Genomic DNA, 15,790 nt, shown 5'->3' with positions numbered 1-15,790 from the left:
GTTATGTCTTTATTCCTCCCAAAGGAAATGAAAAGTGCACATGATTTGGAAACATGTTAAAAGGTATAAGAAAGAAAGAAAAAAAAAAGGTATAAGAATTGAGAAAGGGAATGTTAAGTGTAGTTAAAGAACAACCTAGATATAAATAATTCAATTATGCCTAAAAAAATTTAAGGATTTCAATACCTGGCCCACATTTTAAGCTACTGATTAAAAAAAAAAAACTCTTGTTGTCTATTTACTGTTGCAAGTTACTACTAAAATCAAGTTCCTTCAAAACCAACATTAAGCAAATAAAATTTCACTAGACACTTCAATCAACAAAGTACTGAGTTCAGTCAAGTTCCAAAGTGGACAAACTTCTGAGACTTATTTTTCTTAATATAAATTGGATCCAATCTCTGAGGGTGCTCAATACTAAAAAGCCAAAAAGGCCATAAGCACTGATTTCCATGATGACTCATAATCTTAAAATATTTTATTCTAACATATTTGGATTACATAAACGTGAAACCTTGACATAAAGGTTAACTTTCTCATTTCAAAAAGAAATCTGGGTCTATTTAGGTGCTGAGCAATGGTCGTCCTTTTCTTAAACGATCTGTGTTGGCCTCTCACTGGCTTTATTTTCTGTGGGAAATAATGCAAGTATGCTAGTCCTAATTTTATTCTCTTTTTCTAAGTTCTTTTCAATTTTCCTCCTCCAATGTAATTAAAAAAAAAACTGTCCCCTTAATATTTAAAAAAAAGGTTTTAATATCAGAAACAAAAATTAACTGGGTTCAAAGGTCATGCCTTAGCATGTTTCTAATAATTACTTATAACAATTTTATTGACAAGGTTAAAGTAAACCTGAAACAAATGGCAAAGGATGTAATTATTCCATTTAACATCTTCATTAAGGATTCTTTTCCCTAAAAAGTTGAAAATAAGGCCAAAACACAATTGGGGCACTGTGACATCTATAAAATTAAGAGTCAATAAATAATCTTAACTATATTACTATTTTTGTTTTACAATACTTAAAAGAATTCAGGAACAGAACACTTAATTAACTAAATTATGCAAGATGTGACTGCATCTCAAGTGAGGTACAGACAAAACAATATTAACTGTGAATGGTGTTAATCAATGGAAGTAACATCATGCAATGTCACCTGAAGAACTAAAAAACTATACACTGCAAACTGGGAAGATGCTGGGATAACTGCTTAAGAAAGGCATACAATTTTAAATGGTAAAATGCTTCAGGGCCAGAATGAAGAGGTTTCAGTTCTAATGCTAATAACTGTGACTAGCACTGGCCACCTAGAGAAATGTGGAAAATTCGTGGCTTAGCAAGAGCCCCTGGATAGATTAATGGTACCTGACACAGCTGGACCTGTAAAGTATATACATCTTTTGAGGGAAGAAGGAAAATGCTGGTACACCTTCCATATTTTTGAACCTTGCTCTAGGTAAATATTACAGTGCTAAGCACAAGGCAACAAATTCCGTTACTGATGGGTATCACAAAGCTAACTTCCCCCAGACTCAGGGTTCTTTCTACTGTGCACGTTATAGGAGAAACGGCACCCTAAAATATGTGAGTCACTCTCCTGGGGCTTCAAAGATTTTTAATTAAAGATGAAAGCTATAAGCTCAGAAGAATATCAGAAAGCCAGAAGCAAGAACGGTGCTAGGGCCTCAGCACTCCTGTGAACAGAAGTGAAATTCCAGATCATAAAATGCTTAGAGAGCAGAAGGGTGTAGGAACAATCATGTTGGCGCAAAGGCATTGAGAACGTTATTAATTCTCATTTACTACGATAGGTTGTAATACTAAAGAGGGCCCAAGGGTGTACATCAGACTCTCTGTGCAGGACCACCCATGAAGTGTTCTTTCCTGGGTTAAATTCCAAAACCATATAAATGTCTGGGTTTTTTGCTTGTTTATCATCATCCCAAGAGGTCTACTGCTTGGGTTTCAAATATGTACTCTAAATACATGATGAGCCAAACGTACTGTTTTTATTTTTATCAATCCATTCTAGGCAGAATGGCTCAATGAAATCATGTACTTCACTTTGTTTTTGTTTTTCTTGCGGTACGCAGGCCTCTCACTGTTGTGGCCTCTCCCATTGCGGAGCACAGGCTCCGGACGCGCAGGCTCAGCGGCCATGGCTCACGGGCCCAGCCGCTCCGCGGCATGTGGGATCCGCCCGGACCGGGGCACGAACCCATGTCTCCTGCATCGGCAGGCGGACTCTCAACCACTGCGCCACCAGGGAAGCCCTGTACTTCACTTTGAATTAATCAGTTTGATAAAAAGGAGTTTAGAATGGTGGTTCATAAATTAGAACATCCAAGAGGACGCCCATAAAACAGCCTTCAAAAAATTTACGAAAAAGTAAAAGAAGAAAGTTTTCTTTTTGGTAGAATACTGAATATGAAACAAGTCAAAAGGCCAAAAAGGGGCACATGCCTGCCCGCTGCTGTATCCCTCTCACTCATCTCACATCTCTGTCTTCTCTCTGAAGTCTTTCTTATTCAGTCTCAATTAACTTTTGGTGTCTTTGAAACCAGCTGGTGCAAAGAAAGAAGCTGAAGAAAATCCACCAAGTGAACCATACGACTGATGCTATTGGGAGCACTGGACAGTAATTTTAGAGAGTACTATTAGGCTACAATAAATCAGAAGATGAATCATAACTCAAAAATCATTTAAAGCTACTTTTTTTGTTAGCCAGCTATCAGAAATATTACTGCTTTAAAAATTAAAGGCAGCTCTCTTGCTCGCTCTCATTCTCTGAGAATACATTTAGTACCGAGTACAAATTAATTTCCAGTTGTTGGGGCATTTAAACGAGTCATTTTTCTAATAAAGACTGAGTTGGCCCTGATGAGACTATATCAGCCTTTAAAGATCTAATTCCTAGGAACTACAAGTTTGCTAAGCATGTGTGAGACTCAAAGCAGAGAAAGATATTGATTTTAAGTTGTCTGATTCCTGAGAGAATATTCAAGTACAATCATAAAAAGATCAAAAGAAAATCTACAAAGCTTGCTAAAGGTTGAGAAGGTGATATATACACATATGCATGTACATATATACATGTATGTGTATAAATTGTATTATAAATTGTATTAGATTATCAGAAACCGTTTTGAAATGTTAAATTAAAAATGTAAAGTCAAGAAACAAAAGCAAAGACTACTCACTAACAGAAAAAATATATACCATTAAAAATCAACCTGGCTCAACCACTTCCAGGCAGAAGAGATGCTTTAAGATGCCAAAGTAGATATCTGACAACAAAACACAACAAATGGCATTAAGTAGTCAAGAGCGACTTTCTTTTTCCACCAGGCCATCAACCACTGGAGTTAACGACAATGGACAGAGAGCTGTCTAAACTGCTAAGAACAAAGGGAAAAAGTAGCAAAGTATTCCTCTGGAGAAACTGAGAAAATCACACCTTGAAAGGGCTCAATGACAAATCACAAAATGTCAGCCTTACTCAACTCTCTGGACTTAGACGTCATCCTGATTTCAAGACCTGGTTATACTATTCCTATGTGCTCTGAAAATCATTTCCATCTGATGTTTAGTGCTTTAGAAAAGAATCAAGGCCATACCCTCATCTACAACCCTTGGATAGTTAGAATAATCACATAGCTGGAGGCTCATAAGATCCAAAGGCTAGTCAGTGCCTTTATTCTCATAGTTTCTCAGGTGAATCCTCCATTCGAATTTTTCCTTCATCCATAAACATTCCCACATTCCCTACTTTTACTAACAGTTAAATGAAAATGCTGCTGGTGTAAGGGAAATCCTTTTTTGGCCCTTTGAAAATGGATACTAATTTAAGAAGTCACTCTTTGTCTGCCATTAATTAAAATGTACACTACTGAGTTTATCTGCTCAGAGTATAGAAGTCATGTTAGGAAGAAAACTTTCAACACAGAGTTCAAATTAAAACAAAGGCTTTGAACTGTGGATCTGGAGACAGGTACAGTTTGTACTTACACCTCCCTATTTAAAGTACTCCATCTACAGCATGTGGCAAAGAAAAAGTACAGCTGTAACACAGTTGAAGGGACTGCCAAATCCCAAACTTAGCTCTCTACATCAAGGTAGCAATTAAATTTTACATTATCCCCTGAAGAGTCTAGCTATTATTTTTTTTAAAGCTCTGATGAGAAATTAAATTACTGCTTTACATTTGGAAGCACAGGTGACTACAGTTATTGTGGCATTTCATGGTTTCCAATGGAACCAAGATCCCTACTGTGTCTTCCTAAACTGGTTGCTATGAATGACTAGATAGTCCAGAATGGACAGTAACTTCACTTCTCTCTCCCAAGTAGATAATGTCTTTTGAGACCTCAAATTTTATTTGACAGACTTAATTTGGGATAAAATAACTCTAAATATGCTTTTCAAATTCTCAGTGTCATATAGGGAGGTCTAATAAAAATTTTTTAAAGCATTTTTCTAAATGATTTGAGTAAGACAATTTTTCCCATACAATGGATTGAGTCGGACACAATTTTTAAAAAGTGATTTGTTTATTTCAGTGATTAACAACTTTTCTTTTCTCCCCCACATGGCTGCATGGCGCAGCTTGTGGGATCCTAGCTCCCCGACCAGGGATCGAGCCCTCACCCTCAACAGTGAAAGCGTGGAGTCCTAACTACTGGACCGCCAGGGAAGTCCCAACAACTTTCTTTTTAGTATGAGTGTACTTATGAGAAAAGTATAAATCTTTTTTTTTCATTTTAATCGAATCATCCTTTTTCAAGTCCCATGGAAAAATCTCTACTCTTAAAACTTGAGTTCCTACTTTGCTGAATAAGAAAATGAGGAATACTGTGTTTTCACCATTAAACTGTTACTATCTGGACATATTTGGACAATTAACAAAAGGAAGGAAGCCGTCTAATTGTTCTTCCTGAAATTAGATCACAGCCATCTCTTTATTACCAGCAAGCCAGGTACGCCAGCAGGCTTGCCACTAGCCTAACAAATCAAACTCCCGTTTAAAGACTGGTACTGAGGACCAGAAACACAAATACAGCTCGAATAACGAAGTAAGCTGTAGAGGTAGAAAAAAACACTTCAGAGCTTTAAAGTTCCAAGAACATATAACTCCATCCCATCCCCTCTCCCTACTCCCTGATGTGAGGTTGTTACTACTCAAATCTGCATAAATTATCCCTTAATTATTTACAATTAATATACAACAGTGATTTGCATGCCCCCAAAGTCTCTATTAGCCACTTTGGACAATTATAACAATAGTGAACACCCAGGTATACTACATGTCAGGCAGTGTTCTAAGTGCTTTGGTGCTCTTCAAATGAAAATCAGGAGAATTCTCCAAATTTCTACAAAAGTTATAGGGGACCTTGTTAAAACACCTATTTAGTAAAGACCTATATTTTTATACAACTTGGATTCAGTCAGCTACAAAGCCAATTTTCACTCAAAGATTTTGCTGGATAATTGTATGAAAAAATAGATATATTAAGGTTATGCTACTAGATAAATAAAAATAGTGAACAAATTGTTAATTTATTTGGTAAATGAAAAACCTATTTCTAACAAACCACTAAAACAGCAAAATGATAGTTATATCACTTGCTTAACAGGAAATTTTAATGAGCAGACGAAACAAATGCTAGTATACTATAAAAAAAAACAATAGAAATGAAATGGAAAGACACATTGCATATTTTCAGTGTAGCTGTATTTAATGAAGTCCAAAAAACCTTCACTTTTAAAAGTCAGCATGAATTTTTTTAAGTGCAAGAATAATTTTCAGTAAATAGATGCTTTGCTACATAATGCCAATACTTTTGGATTTTCTTTGCCGATTTGTTAGTTGAACTATTACTAAAAAACATAAAAGTATGGGCATTACAAATTCATGTTAAAAGCTAGGCAGTGGCTATCGTATTTAACAATTTGCAATACTTGTATGAAGGTTGTAAATTTGTTTATAACACCCAAAGTAATTTACAAATGGAATTCTATAAAGATGTGTTTCATCACTCTAAAATGTGACTATCTTTCCCCCCTGTATGTGTGTTTTAAACTGTTCCAAGTGTATTTACGTAGATCTTAAATAGTTACAGAATCCAGTCATAGGTTGTTATGAAATGTGTCCTCCAAAAACATATGTTTAAGTCCCAACTTCCAGTACCACAGAATGTGACCTTATTTGGAAACAGGATCATTATAAATATAATTAGTCAAGATGAGGTCATGCTGGAGTAGGGTGTGCCCCTAATCCAATAAAACTGGTGTGCTTTTAAGAAGAAAATTTAGATACAGACAAGCATAGAAGGAAGATGATGTGAAGACACATGATGGAAAACAGCCATGTGATGACACAGGCAGAGACTGAAGTGACATATCTACAAGCCAAGAACAAGGATTGCTGAGAACTTCCAGAAGTTGGGAAGAGGCAAGGAAGGATTCTCCTCTAGAGCCTTCAGAGAGAGAATGGCCCTGCCAACACCTTGATTTCAGACTTCTAGCCTCTAGAACTATGAGAAATTAAGTTTCTGTTGTTCTAAGCCACCCACTTTTTGGTATGTTGTTACAGCAGCTCTATGAAATTAATTATACAGACCATATATTATAATTAGAATCTACCTGTCCAAAAGAGCATTTTTTTAAACTAAGGCATAGCTTTTAAGTCAGCAAACCCAGGGTTCAAAGACCTATGCAAATCAAAGGCTGTGTGACCATGGATTTGAGTTTGCTTATTTGTAAAGAAGGGAAAATGAATCCTACCAAACAGTGTATTTCTGAAGATAAATTATATAGAATGTCAATGACACAGAGGTTAAAAATTTTCTCTGTCCACTCTCAAACCCCTCTCCCTGTAATGAGAATGTATTTTAACATATGGTCAGACACTATTTGGCTAACAATTCAGAAAGTAATATGATAAAAAGAGGACTAATTCAAATATTATTAAATAAATTTTATAAAAAACACTGTCCTAAATGAAGCCCTGATAGCGTTACTACTTAGAAATCTCTAAATCTTTACCCTGGGTATGACCACAGTGCTATGTGGTGTGCTGTTTTTCAGAACCTTCTAAGAAGGTAAATGCTACCCTATGTAAAAAGGCTCAACGTAGTTTCAATAACCAGAGAAGGTCAATTCTTAAACAAGTTATCTTTTATACTTTCAAAGGTTATTTATTTAATACAAGTCTTCTGATTTTACTAATATTCTTACTAATGTGTAAACTGACCCAAGTTCAGTAATAAACACAAGACTCATGTCATTAAAAAGCGACTGTTCAAATGCAAGAACTTTTTATTTCATGTAATAATAACATAAGCAAATAATAATTAACTTTGGCAAGATTAGTAGAAATAGAAGTATAACTCACAAATACGATAAGCATGTTCCCCTGATGTGTGGATTAGGCAGTAATATGGCCACAATGTTTAGAATCATCTGTCCAAAGACTTTGGAAAAGGTGATCAAAGGTCAGCACCATGACATGCTGTGGATTAAACCTCATATGAACCTAAGTTTAGTGACTTGAAGAAAGCCTAGAATCAGGTTATATATTCTAATAAAGTAAAATAACTGTAAATTATTCACTACTACCAAAGACAACAGCTAGCCTCCAGACTGCTTGAATTCAAGTGGTGAATAACGACTAACATTGAATGCTTACTATGTGTAAAGATAACTTTACATATTTCATTTATTTCAAGCCACGGAATATTCCTAATATATGAGTTTTATACACAAGAAAACTGAGTACTAAATTATGGCTAAATATACAGTGTATAACCGCCACATTTTAGAAAGGAGCTGCCAAAGCCACAAAAGTATAAATGTGGAAGCTACCACTGGCTCTGCTTTACAAGTATTAAAACATTTTAAAGAATAAAAAAGTTTTGAAATTTTATTTAATTCGTGGGAAAAGGTGTTTTCAAAAAGAAATCTTATTTAATATCAATGCAACACAAACCTGCCTCCAAAGTAGCAAGTTATTTAGAAAGTTAACAATATTATGCTATGGTATCACTTTAAGAAAAAAACATATCCTGAAAGTAGGATCTAAGAAAATGAAGCTGAAGTGAATGTTCAGACACTGGAAAAGAAGACAGCCCCAAGTACACCTGTACCAGTGAAAACATAAGTTCAATGTTGCACTGCACCCTTACCCTATAAGGATAAGTCTGGTATACATGTTACGTTTTTCCGCACAAATTTATTTGCCTTTTCTAAAGAGAAGAGGAACTAATGGTTGGTGAACCTCTGCCACATGTGCCTGGCACTTTATTAAGTGGTACATGTTAATTTTTTAATCTGACAGGCCTGGGTTTCAATCTTTGCTCAAATATTTACAAGTGGTGAGATCTTAGGATATTAAATCCGTGACTCAGGTTTCTCTTAGTAAGAGATATTAAAGCAACAACTACCTCACAGGACTGTCAATGAGAATTATATTATGCAGGTAATAAAATCATCCCAGTTCTTGTCACACAGTATATGCCTATTAAATATTAGCTAATATTATCATCAATTAAAAAAAAAAAAAAGCAGCCCTTCAGGCCAGCTTTTAAGAAATGATGCTTCAAGGTGCAGTCTGAAGACATATATTTAGAAATGTTAGTTTTGAAAACCCAAAGGCAATAAAACCTATGCTCTCTTAAAAAGTGTTCCAATATTGTTAGCCTTTCCCTCTGTTCCTCCTGCTTCCTCAGCTGGTCTTTTACAGAAGAGAAAAAACTTATTTCATTGACTCAAGGTACTTAAATGCTGGAAACGACCTCAGAAATCACTACGCAAAGGAGTAGCAAATTGCTTTCACCAGACAAATCCAACTGATAGCCTCTTCCTGGAATGATAGGTCAAAAAGGAGGCTGGGAGGTGCTGTGCTGAGAATTCTGAGAAAGGCAGAAAAATAAGATAAAACAGTGACAGCCACCCACAGGCTGAGTGATAGTGGTGGGAGGTGGGAGGACAAACAACACAGGTCAACCAAGTGCTACATTCTGAAGCTGCTGTGTGAGCTTAATACGCTCATTAAACTAACTCATTTAATTCTCACTAAACTCAGGGCTCAAGGTTACAAGTTCCAGGCGCACTCTCTACCACCTACTGGGCTCTGCATAAGCATGCCCTCAGCTTCCTTCACTGCAGGTCAGCCTACTATGCAAAGCACCTCACATTGCTCATACAATATAAAGTTAGCCCATTAGCACCATTCTACCCCTTGATATACTACACATATTTTACAGATTACTTAGAATATTTGTTCTATATCTTGACTAGAACAAGACAGAGTAATTCTAAGTACATATGAGGTGAACAGCCCCCTGGGGGGGGGAAAAAAAGATCTAAGTAGAGGGGAAGAAAAATGTCTGAGCAAAGCTCAGGCCAAAATAAACCACTGACTTGCATTAGTCTTTGATGTGCAACCCACATCTAAGTAGTCCTACTAGTAACATTACTCCTAATCCCTGATAAGCTTAATGCTTGCAGTTTTGGTCCCAAAGGGACCCTTTTTATAATCAAAGCATTTAATTACATGATACATCTAGTAAATTTTTCTTTGAGGTATCCAATAACAAAGTTTCACCTGGGTCAAAAATACTTCCAACAAAACCATCTCATATGCGTCATCCTTCCATCCCTTTCTTGCTATAATAATTCATTTTTAGATTAACACTTGAATTTAAAACATCCGTGATGGACTTCTCTACTTTTTATTCACCCTCCAATACCAATTACCACAATTAACTGTATACTTTATTGAAACACTAAAAATAATTTTGTATCACTATTTTAAAAAAAAACGTAAAAAAATCTCAAGTGTATGGTACATTAAATATTTGCATATTTTAACATATCTAAAGTGGTGATATGTGGAAGGTGTGTGTGCGTGTGTTGGTGTATGAACATGAATACCTCCCCAGGAGATTCTGTATTAGTAAGTCTGTGGTGACCATCCCCACCCCATATTTTCAAAAAGCTCCACAGGTGATTCTTCTGTCACACATTTCCTGGCTGAGAACCACAGAGAAAGTGTATTTCATATAGCTTTCAATACACATGCCCTCATTTAAAGTATGCCCCCAAAGAAAACAATTTCTGCCATTAATTTTAAATTCTAGTTCTAGAAAGTTTTGCTGGATCAAGGTATCTTGTTTTTAATCTCCCATTAAAAAGTGTAGCAACCTGACTTTTTTTTTCAGAAGTAGAAAATAAAATTTTTAAAGCCTACAACTTAAGTTAGTTTAAAAGATGGTTCCTATAAAATCACAGCATCATCAATTAAGCAAACATTTATAATTCTCTGCCACACTAATATTTATGATTTCTTACATAATTTTATTTTGCCTATCTTAAAAATGAATATACACTTGCTCTCCTCTTCTTATGTAAAATATTTAAAGAGTAAAATGTTAATGCTTTTTTTCTTTGAAAGAGTTAAAAGCCCTTAAAACATCTTATTAATATAGCACCCAATAATAACGATGAAGGCACATAAGGTACAACAAAATTATTTTTAATCAAATGTTAAATTTTTTTCATTAAATGTTGTGCCCATCTAAAATATATACAATGACAAAAAAAATCAGAATTTTTCTAAATCACTTACTAAGGGAATATATATATATGGAGTGTATATATATATATATATATATACACCAAAGAAATACCATATTTCTTTGATCCTAAGACACATTTTACATTTTGACATTTCTGAATTACAAATGTGTCTTATAAATCGCTGGCATGTCATATTGGAAGCATTTAAAAATTTCTGAACGGTGCTTCTTACAATCAATGATACCTTAGATCTGATGAACTAGTGTTTATAAAAAAATACTTTTTCAAATTAAAAGAGGTAACTTTCTTTTTAAATGTAACGAACTGTCCCATTCCCAAAACAACCCCAAATTTGTGAAGAATGGCCAATAAATTTGGTGAAGCAACTAAATTACCAGAACAGAAGCAACTGCTCTGGTAAGAATGTAATCGTTTAAATAATAAACAAATTGTATTAATTAAATATTATATGAAGTCATTTCCAGAGTTTTAAACAAATAATTTTATACTATTCCATCTTCCAATGCTTTCTAAGTATTCTGCACAGCCTACACATTGAAATAAAATTAAAATAAAGGAACATTCCACCTATGATATGCTGTAGATAAAGACTACCTTGCTTTAAAATAAGTTTCCATCTACAATATAAAATGATCAAAGTACAGTATATGCATTCATGCTAAGAACAGAAGCCAATGTTTAATGAAATGTTTAAACACAAAAAAAATTTAGAAATTAATGTCTATTAACGCTGCAATCTACTAATACCACACTAAGTCCTATCATTCTCTCTCTCTAAAATATCACAAATCAAAACACTATGTGACCTCCTGTCTAATGTAATTACTGCCTGCAGCACTTCAACTGTTTTATTAAAGTATTTAGGTACTCCTTTCATATTTCTAACTGCTAGCATTCTAGCGACAGCAGTACTGTGATCAAAAGCGTCAAAAATGTGATAGGTCTTATGTCAAACTTAGCAAAGTAAGACAATTAACTTTTCTCTCCACCGTTTAAAAAAAATAGTGAACGTAAATATCAATTTTGGAAATTCAGTATGAGGATGAATAACATCCTTTCACTCAAACATTACACAATACAAGGATAAAGTGAGCCTAACTACACATAATTATTTTTTAGCTGTTTTAATTAAGCATGTCACACATTTCCAAGATGGGTTTCTAGGAGACAGTACTGACAACTGATTAGGTAACTTCTACCATCAGAATCATCAAACAAGTGCAATACTTGTACACATTTTATTTTCAAGTTTGCACCTGAAGGTCCAAGGGTGATTAAAAAAACTTGGGATCAAAAGTCACTGAAAAGTCTCACTTTCTTTTTTATTGCTACTTAATCCAAGTGAATGTCACTTAATTTTGATAATGATAAATGTAACTAAAGTAGTTTGAGAGAAATCTCAGTTAATGTAATTTCCTTAAGGACAACGCTAAATCTTTCCAGAATATTAAAACTTTGTACCAATGTCACAGTTTTTCCCATTACTCCAAGGAAATGATCTGAAACCAACTCGAAATTATTGGACTGAATTCAATTACCCTAGAAATAAACACCAAACTCCCCCTCTCATCCACTTTTCCAAAAAAACAAAATAAGTAACGTACTATTTCTATTTCAGAACCTACAAGAAGAAAAGACTTTATTTTTGGCGAGAATCCTTAAAGATCTATAGATCATCAGAGGGAAGCAAAAACCACCCAACGTTCAATGGCTGGCGTACTCCATCATTTCTTCTGGTGTGGGGCGGGGTGGGGGGGCTTGACAAATGTAACTTAAGAATTTTAGGTAAATAGAACCAATGAGGAATTACTGGAATAGGAGACAAAGCAACTGTTCATGGGACCAAATGAAAGCCATCATTAGAAACGGAAAAACACCAATGGTTTTATATATATGTGTATATATGTAAAACCCAAAGGAGAAACAAACAGCAAATAAATGAAAAGCAAAAGCAAAAACGTAATAATAATAAATAAAACAGGAAACTTATCCCCAACTTTTCTGCTACTCCGTTTACCTTGGAGGCTAATCTGAACAGCATTATGCAGAGCCTACAAAACACATGACGGACACATTGTTTCTGGTATACAAGTTAATGTTTTAAAATCCACCAACACTACTCTACATTTTGTGCAACTGAGAAATTCACTTCAGGCAAGTGACCAGTATAAGCACTTCAGTATAAGCACTATCTATGCAGAATAGCAAATAGTGTGAAACAAAGCAATGCAAGCATTTACGTGGAATTCAGCTTGATGCTAAATCTGGCTTCATGCTTAACTGTATTAAAAGAGAACGGCCAAACTGCCAATGTATTTCTTTACAGTATTTCTTATTTTACCATCATAAAGGCTAAGAGCTGTAACTATGAGCAATGTCAATTAGCCAAATTGCTCTTATTTTCTATCCAGTTTTAAAGAATATTTTATTATCTAAACTACCAACTTCCTATTTTTCTCTGTATGTGCATGAAAATAGACGTACAGAGAAAGAAAACTCTACGTATGACTTATGCAATAAATATACACAGATATTACACACATACTAATGAGACTGCATGATTTTTATATCAAAGTACACGCTTTTTTCAACCACATGGTTCTTTGTTGTTGTTATTACGAGTTAATAGAAAAATTCTGCAACAACTAAGCACATGCTGCTAATGATCCATGGTTTTAAGAATCTGTAGGTTAAAAAAATACAATTCCTAGAACACTGTTATCAAACAAATAAGTTTTATTGGCATCTAAAAACAAAATTCACCCAACATTGAAACGTACTTTAATATTTATGTTGTTTTCTTTTTTTCTTTTTTCTTTTTTACTCACTGCAGTATGAGGAACAAATCACAAACACTTACTTTGGAGAAACAGAGACCATAGTGTAGATTTTACAAAATCACTTTTTAAAATCTCTGTATTGTGCTCCTCAAATATCTAGAGCCAGTCTTTGCATAAAATATCACAGCTTTGTCTATTACCTTAAAATTCTGCAGCAGCCTAAAGATATGGATAAGATATACCACTGTTTGCTATTTTGAAATATATCTATTACCATATCCAACCTAATGGTAGTATCTAAAAAATTCTTTCTTCCATAGGAAGTCTCTGACAAGCTGTTATTCATTTCCTTGAAGTTAAAAGAATCTGGGGCAACATTTATATTTTATCAGAAAAATAAAAAAATGTTTACCTACCATGTTCATATTAAGAACAATGTCTATACAAGTCAGTTGTACAATTATTTTAAGAGAAAGGTGAACATGAACATCAGATTAACTTAATTCTGGCAGACAAAAGTGAACAACTATGGTCCAGTCAGCCATTAATCTATTACAGAGAGATGACAACTTTACAAAATGTATCTTTTACCTACTGAGTGATGATTATGTCCCCTCAGTTTCTGTGCTTTCTACCACTGGTTCACTCTCTATATCAGCAACTGTGTCACTCTTCTCCTTGTTTATTTCACTTGAAGATGTCAGTTTTTCATAAAGTTCAGGATCACTCTGTGCTGGTAAAGGTGGTGGCTGAGCATGTCTCTCGGTATTTTCACCATTAACCTGAGGCACATTATCACCTTTTCGCTGAGAAGTGGCCCCTTCAAAAAAATCAAAAACCCGAGCATGAGGAGGGGGGACCCAGGTGTTTTGAATTCTATCTCGTCCAAAACGACTTCCATTAATTTCTCTGCAGAAATCAAAATCTCTGTCATCCCTATCCCTTTGCCTCTCCCAGGGTCTTCTGCGATCATCAAAATCTCTGTGAACTTCTTGTCCAAATCCTCTGTTCCAAGGACCACTTCTAGGATCAAACCGATAGTTTCCAGACCGAAATCTACCTCTTTCTTCATGTAAGCCTTTTGGACCACCATAGACAGGCAGAACCCGATGCTCTCTCTCGTCAAAATCTCTATGCCCCCAGGGCTTCTCTTGAGTAAAGCCAAAGTGGTCTCTTCGACCAAGATGATCTATGCCTGGCCTCACAAGGTTCTCTCTAATATCTACAGGAGGTCGTCCAAAGTGATCTCTACCATCTAATGGAGGCCTTCCAGGACCTTCTCTTGGATCTACAGGCCGTCCAACCACATCCCTAACATCCACCGGGGGAGGTCTACTAATGGTTTCCCTGGTTTCTATGGGAGGAAACCGGTAATCTCTATCTCCTTCCTGTTGAATGTTATCATTCCCAAGTGGTATCCTTTTTTCTGGATTAGCAACGTTGTCTACACTTTGTCTTCCAGGAACTAGAAAAGGTCTTTCAGGTGGACTAAAAATATCTCCTGGAGCAAAAGGACCACGGGGTGGTGGATGAAGAGCTGAATCAAGCACCGCTGGGGGAGGGAGTCCCCGCTGAGGTGGAATTCCAGGCTGCATTAAAGGGAATCTTGGTCCAGGTGTCTGTGGTATTAGTCCTGGACGAATGTCTAACATTGGCATTGCAGGCATCCTTTGATTAGAAAGATTTAAAGGGGGTAAATTTTGAGGCCCAGCTGGTGGCTGTGTTCCCAAAAGTCCAGAAGTATTTGGAACACTGGGTGGCTGTACTCCCATAAGTCCAGAATTGTTAGGTATATTTGGGGGTAGCATGCCCAGAAGTCCAGAACTACTTGACACACTTGGTGGCTGTATTCCCAAAATTCCAGAGTTATTTAGAATATTTGGTGGCTGGGCTCCAATAATCCCAGAACTATTGGAAACATTAGATGGCCGGACTCCAAGAATTTCATTATTACTTGATACATTTGGTCTTTGGACTCCCAGAATTCCAGAATTGTTCGTCACATTTGGCGGCTGTCCTCCTAAAATTGCAGAGCCACCTGAAACATCATTTGGAATCACTAAAATGGAAAGAAGAAAAATAACACAAACAATCATTCTGGTGTGAAAAGGAAACTATGTTTATAATTATTAATGCTATAACTTCCAGCAGTTAGTTTAATCAGCTACTTGTATCCCCCCAAGAATCCACAGGTACACTAGATATTAAAAAATTAAAGCTAAAATTAATACCATACGTAGTGAAATTTAATATTAAAACATAAGTGGGGCTGCTACCTAAAATCTTTACATGAATCTTTTTAAGTTAAATAAAAATATCAGGTTTTATACTGATTCTCCACCTTTAACAAAAGTCTTTCTAAAGTACAAACAATTCTTAATATACTAACAGTGGTGCCATAAAAGAAGGA

At 35.4% G+C, this 15,790-nt stretch overlaps 1 protein-coding gene across 13 annotated transcripts in view; it reads right to left on the bottom strand.

Moving 5' to 3' along the window:
- Positions 1–15,790, bottom strand: part of SCAF8 (SR-related CTD associated factor 8) — a 199,270-nt gene that overhangs the window by 107,487 nt on the left and 75,993 nt on the right. For 10 of the 13 annotated variants that reach the window (XR_004529298.2, XR_004529292.2, XR_012324923.1 and 7 more), the window contains one exon: positions 13,972–15,439. Coding sequence is in view for 4 of the 13 variants with exons in the window: in XM_073789767.1 (XP_073645868.1) it covers positions 13,986–15,439 (1,454 nt within the window). In the remaining 9 variants the exon portion in view is untranslated. Of the gene's footprint in view, positions 1–13,318; positions 15,440–15,790 lie in introns of those variants that run through there. The other 3 variants (XM_033867880.2, XM_033867879.2, XM_073789766.1) reach the window with 1 other exon arrangement.

This window comes from Tursiops truncatus, chromosome 12, assembly GCF_011762595.2.
Source record: "Tursiops truncatus isolate mTurTru1 chromosome 12, mTurTru1.mat.Y, whole genome shotgun sequence".
NCBI classification, from domain to species: domain Eukaryota; kingdom Metazoa; phylum Chordata; class Mammalia; order Artiodactyla; family Delphinidae; genus Tursiops; species Tursiops truncatus.
Note: the sequence above shows the minus strand (reverse complement) of the source record. Positions and strands in the feature narration are given on the sequence as shown.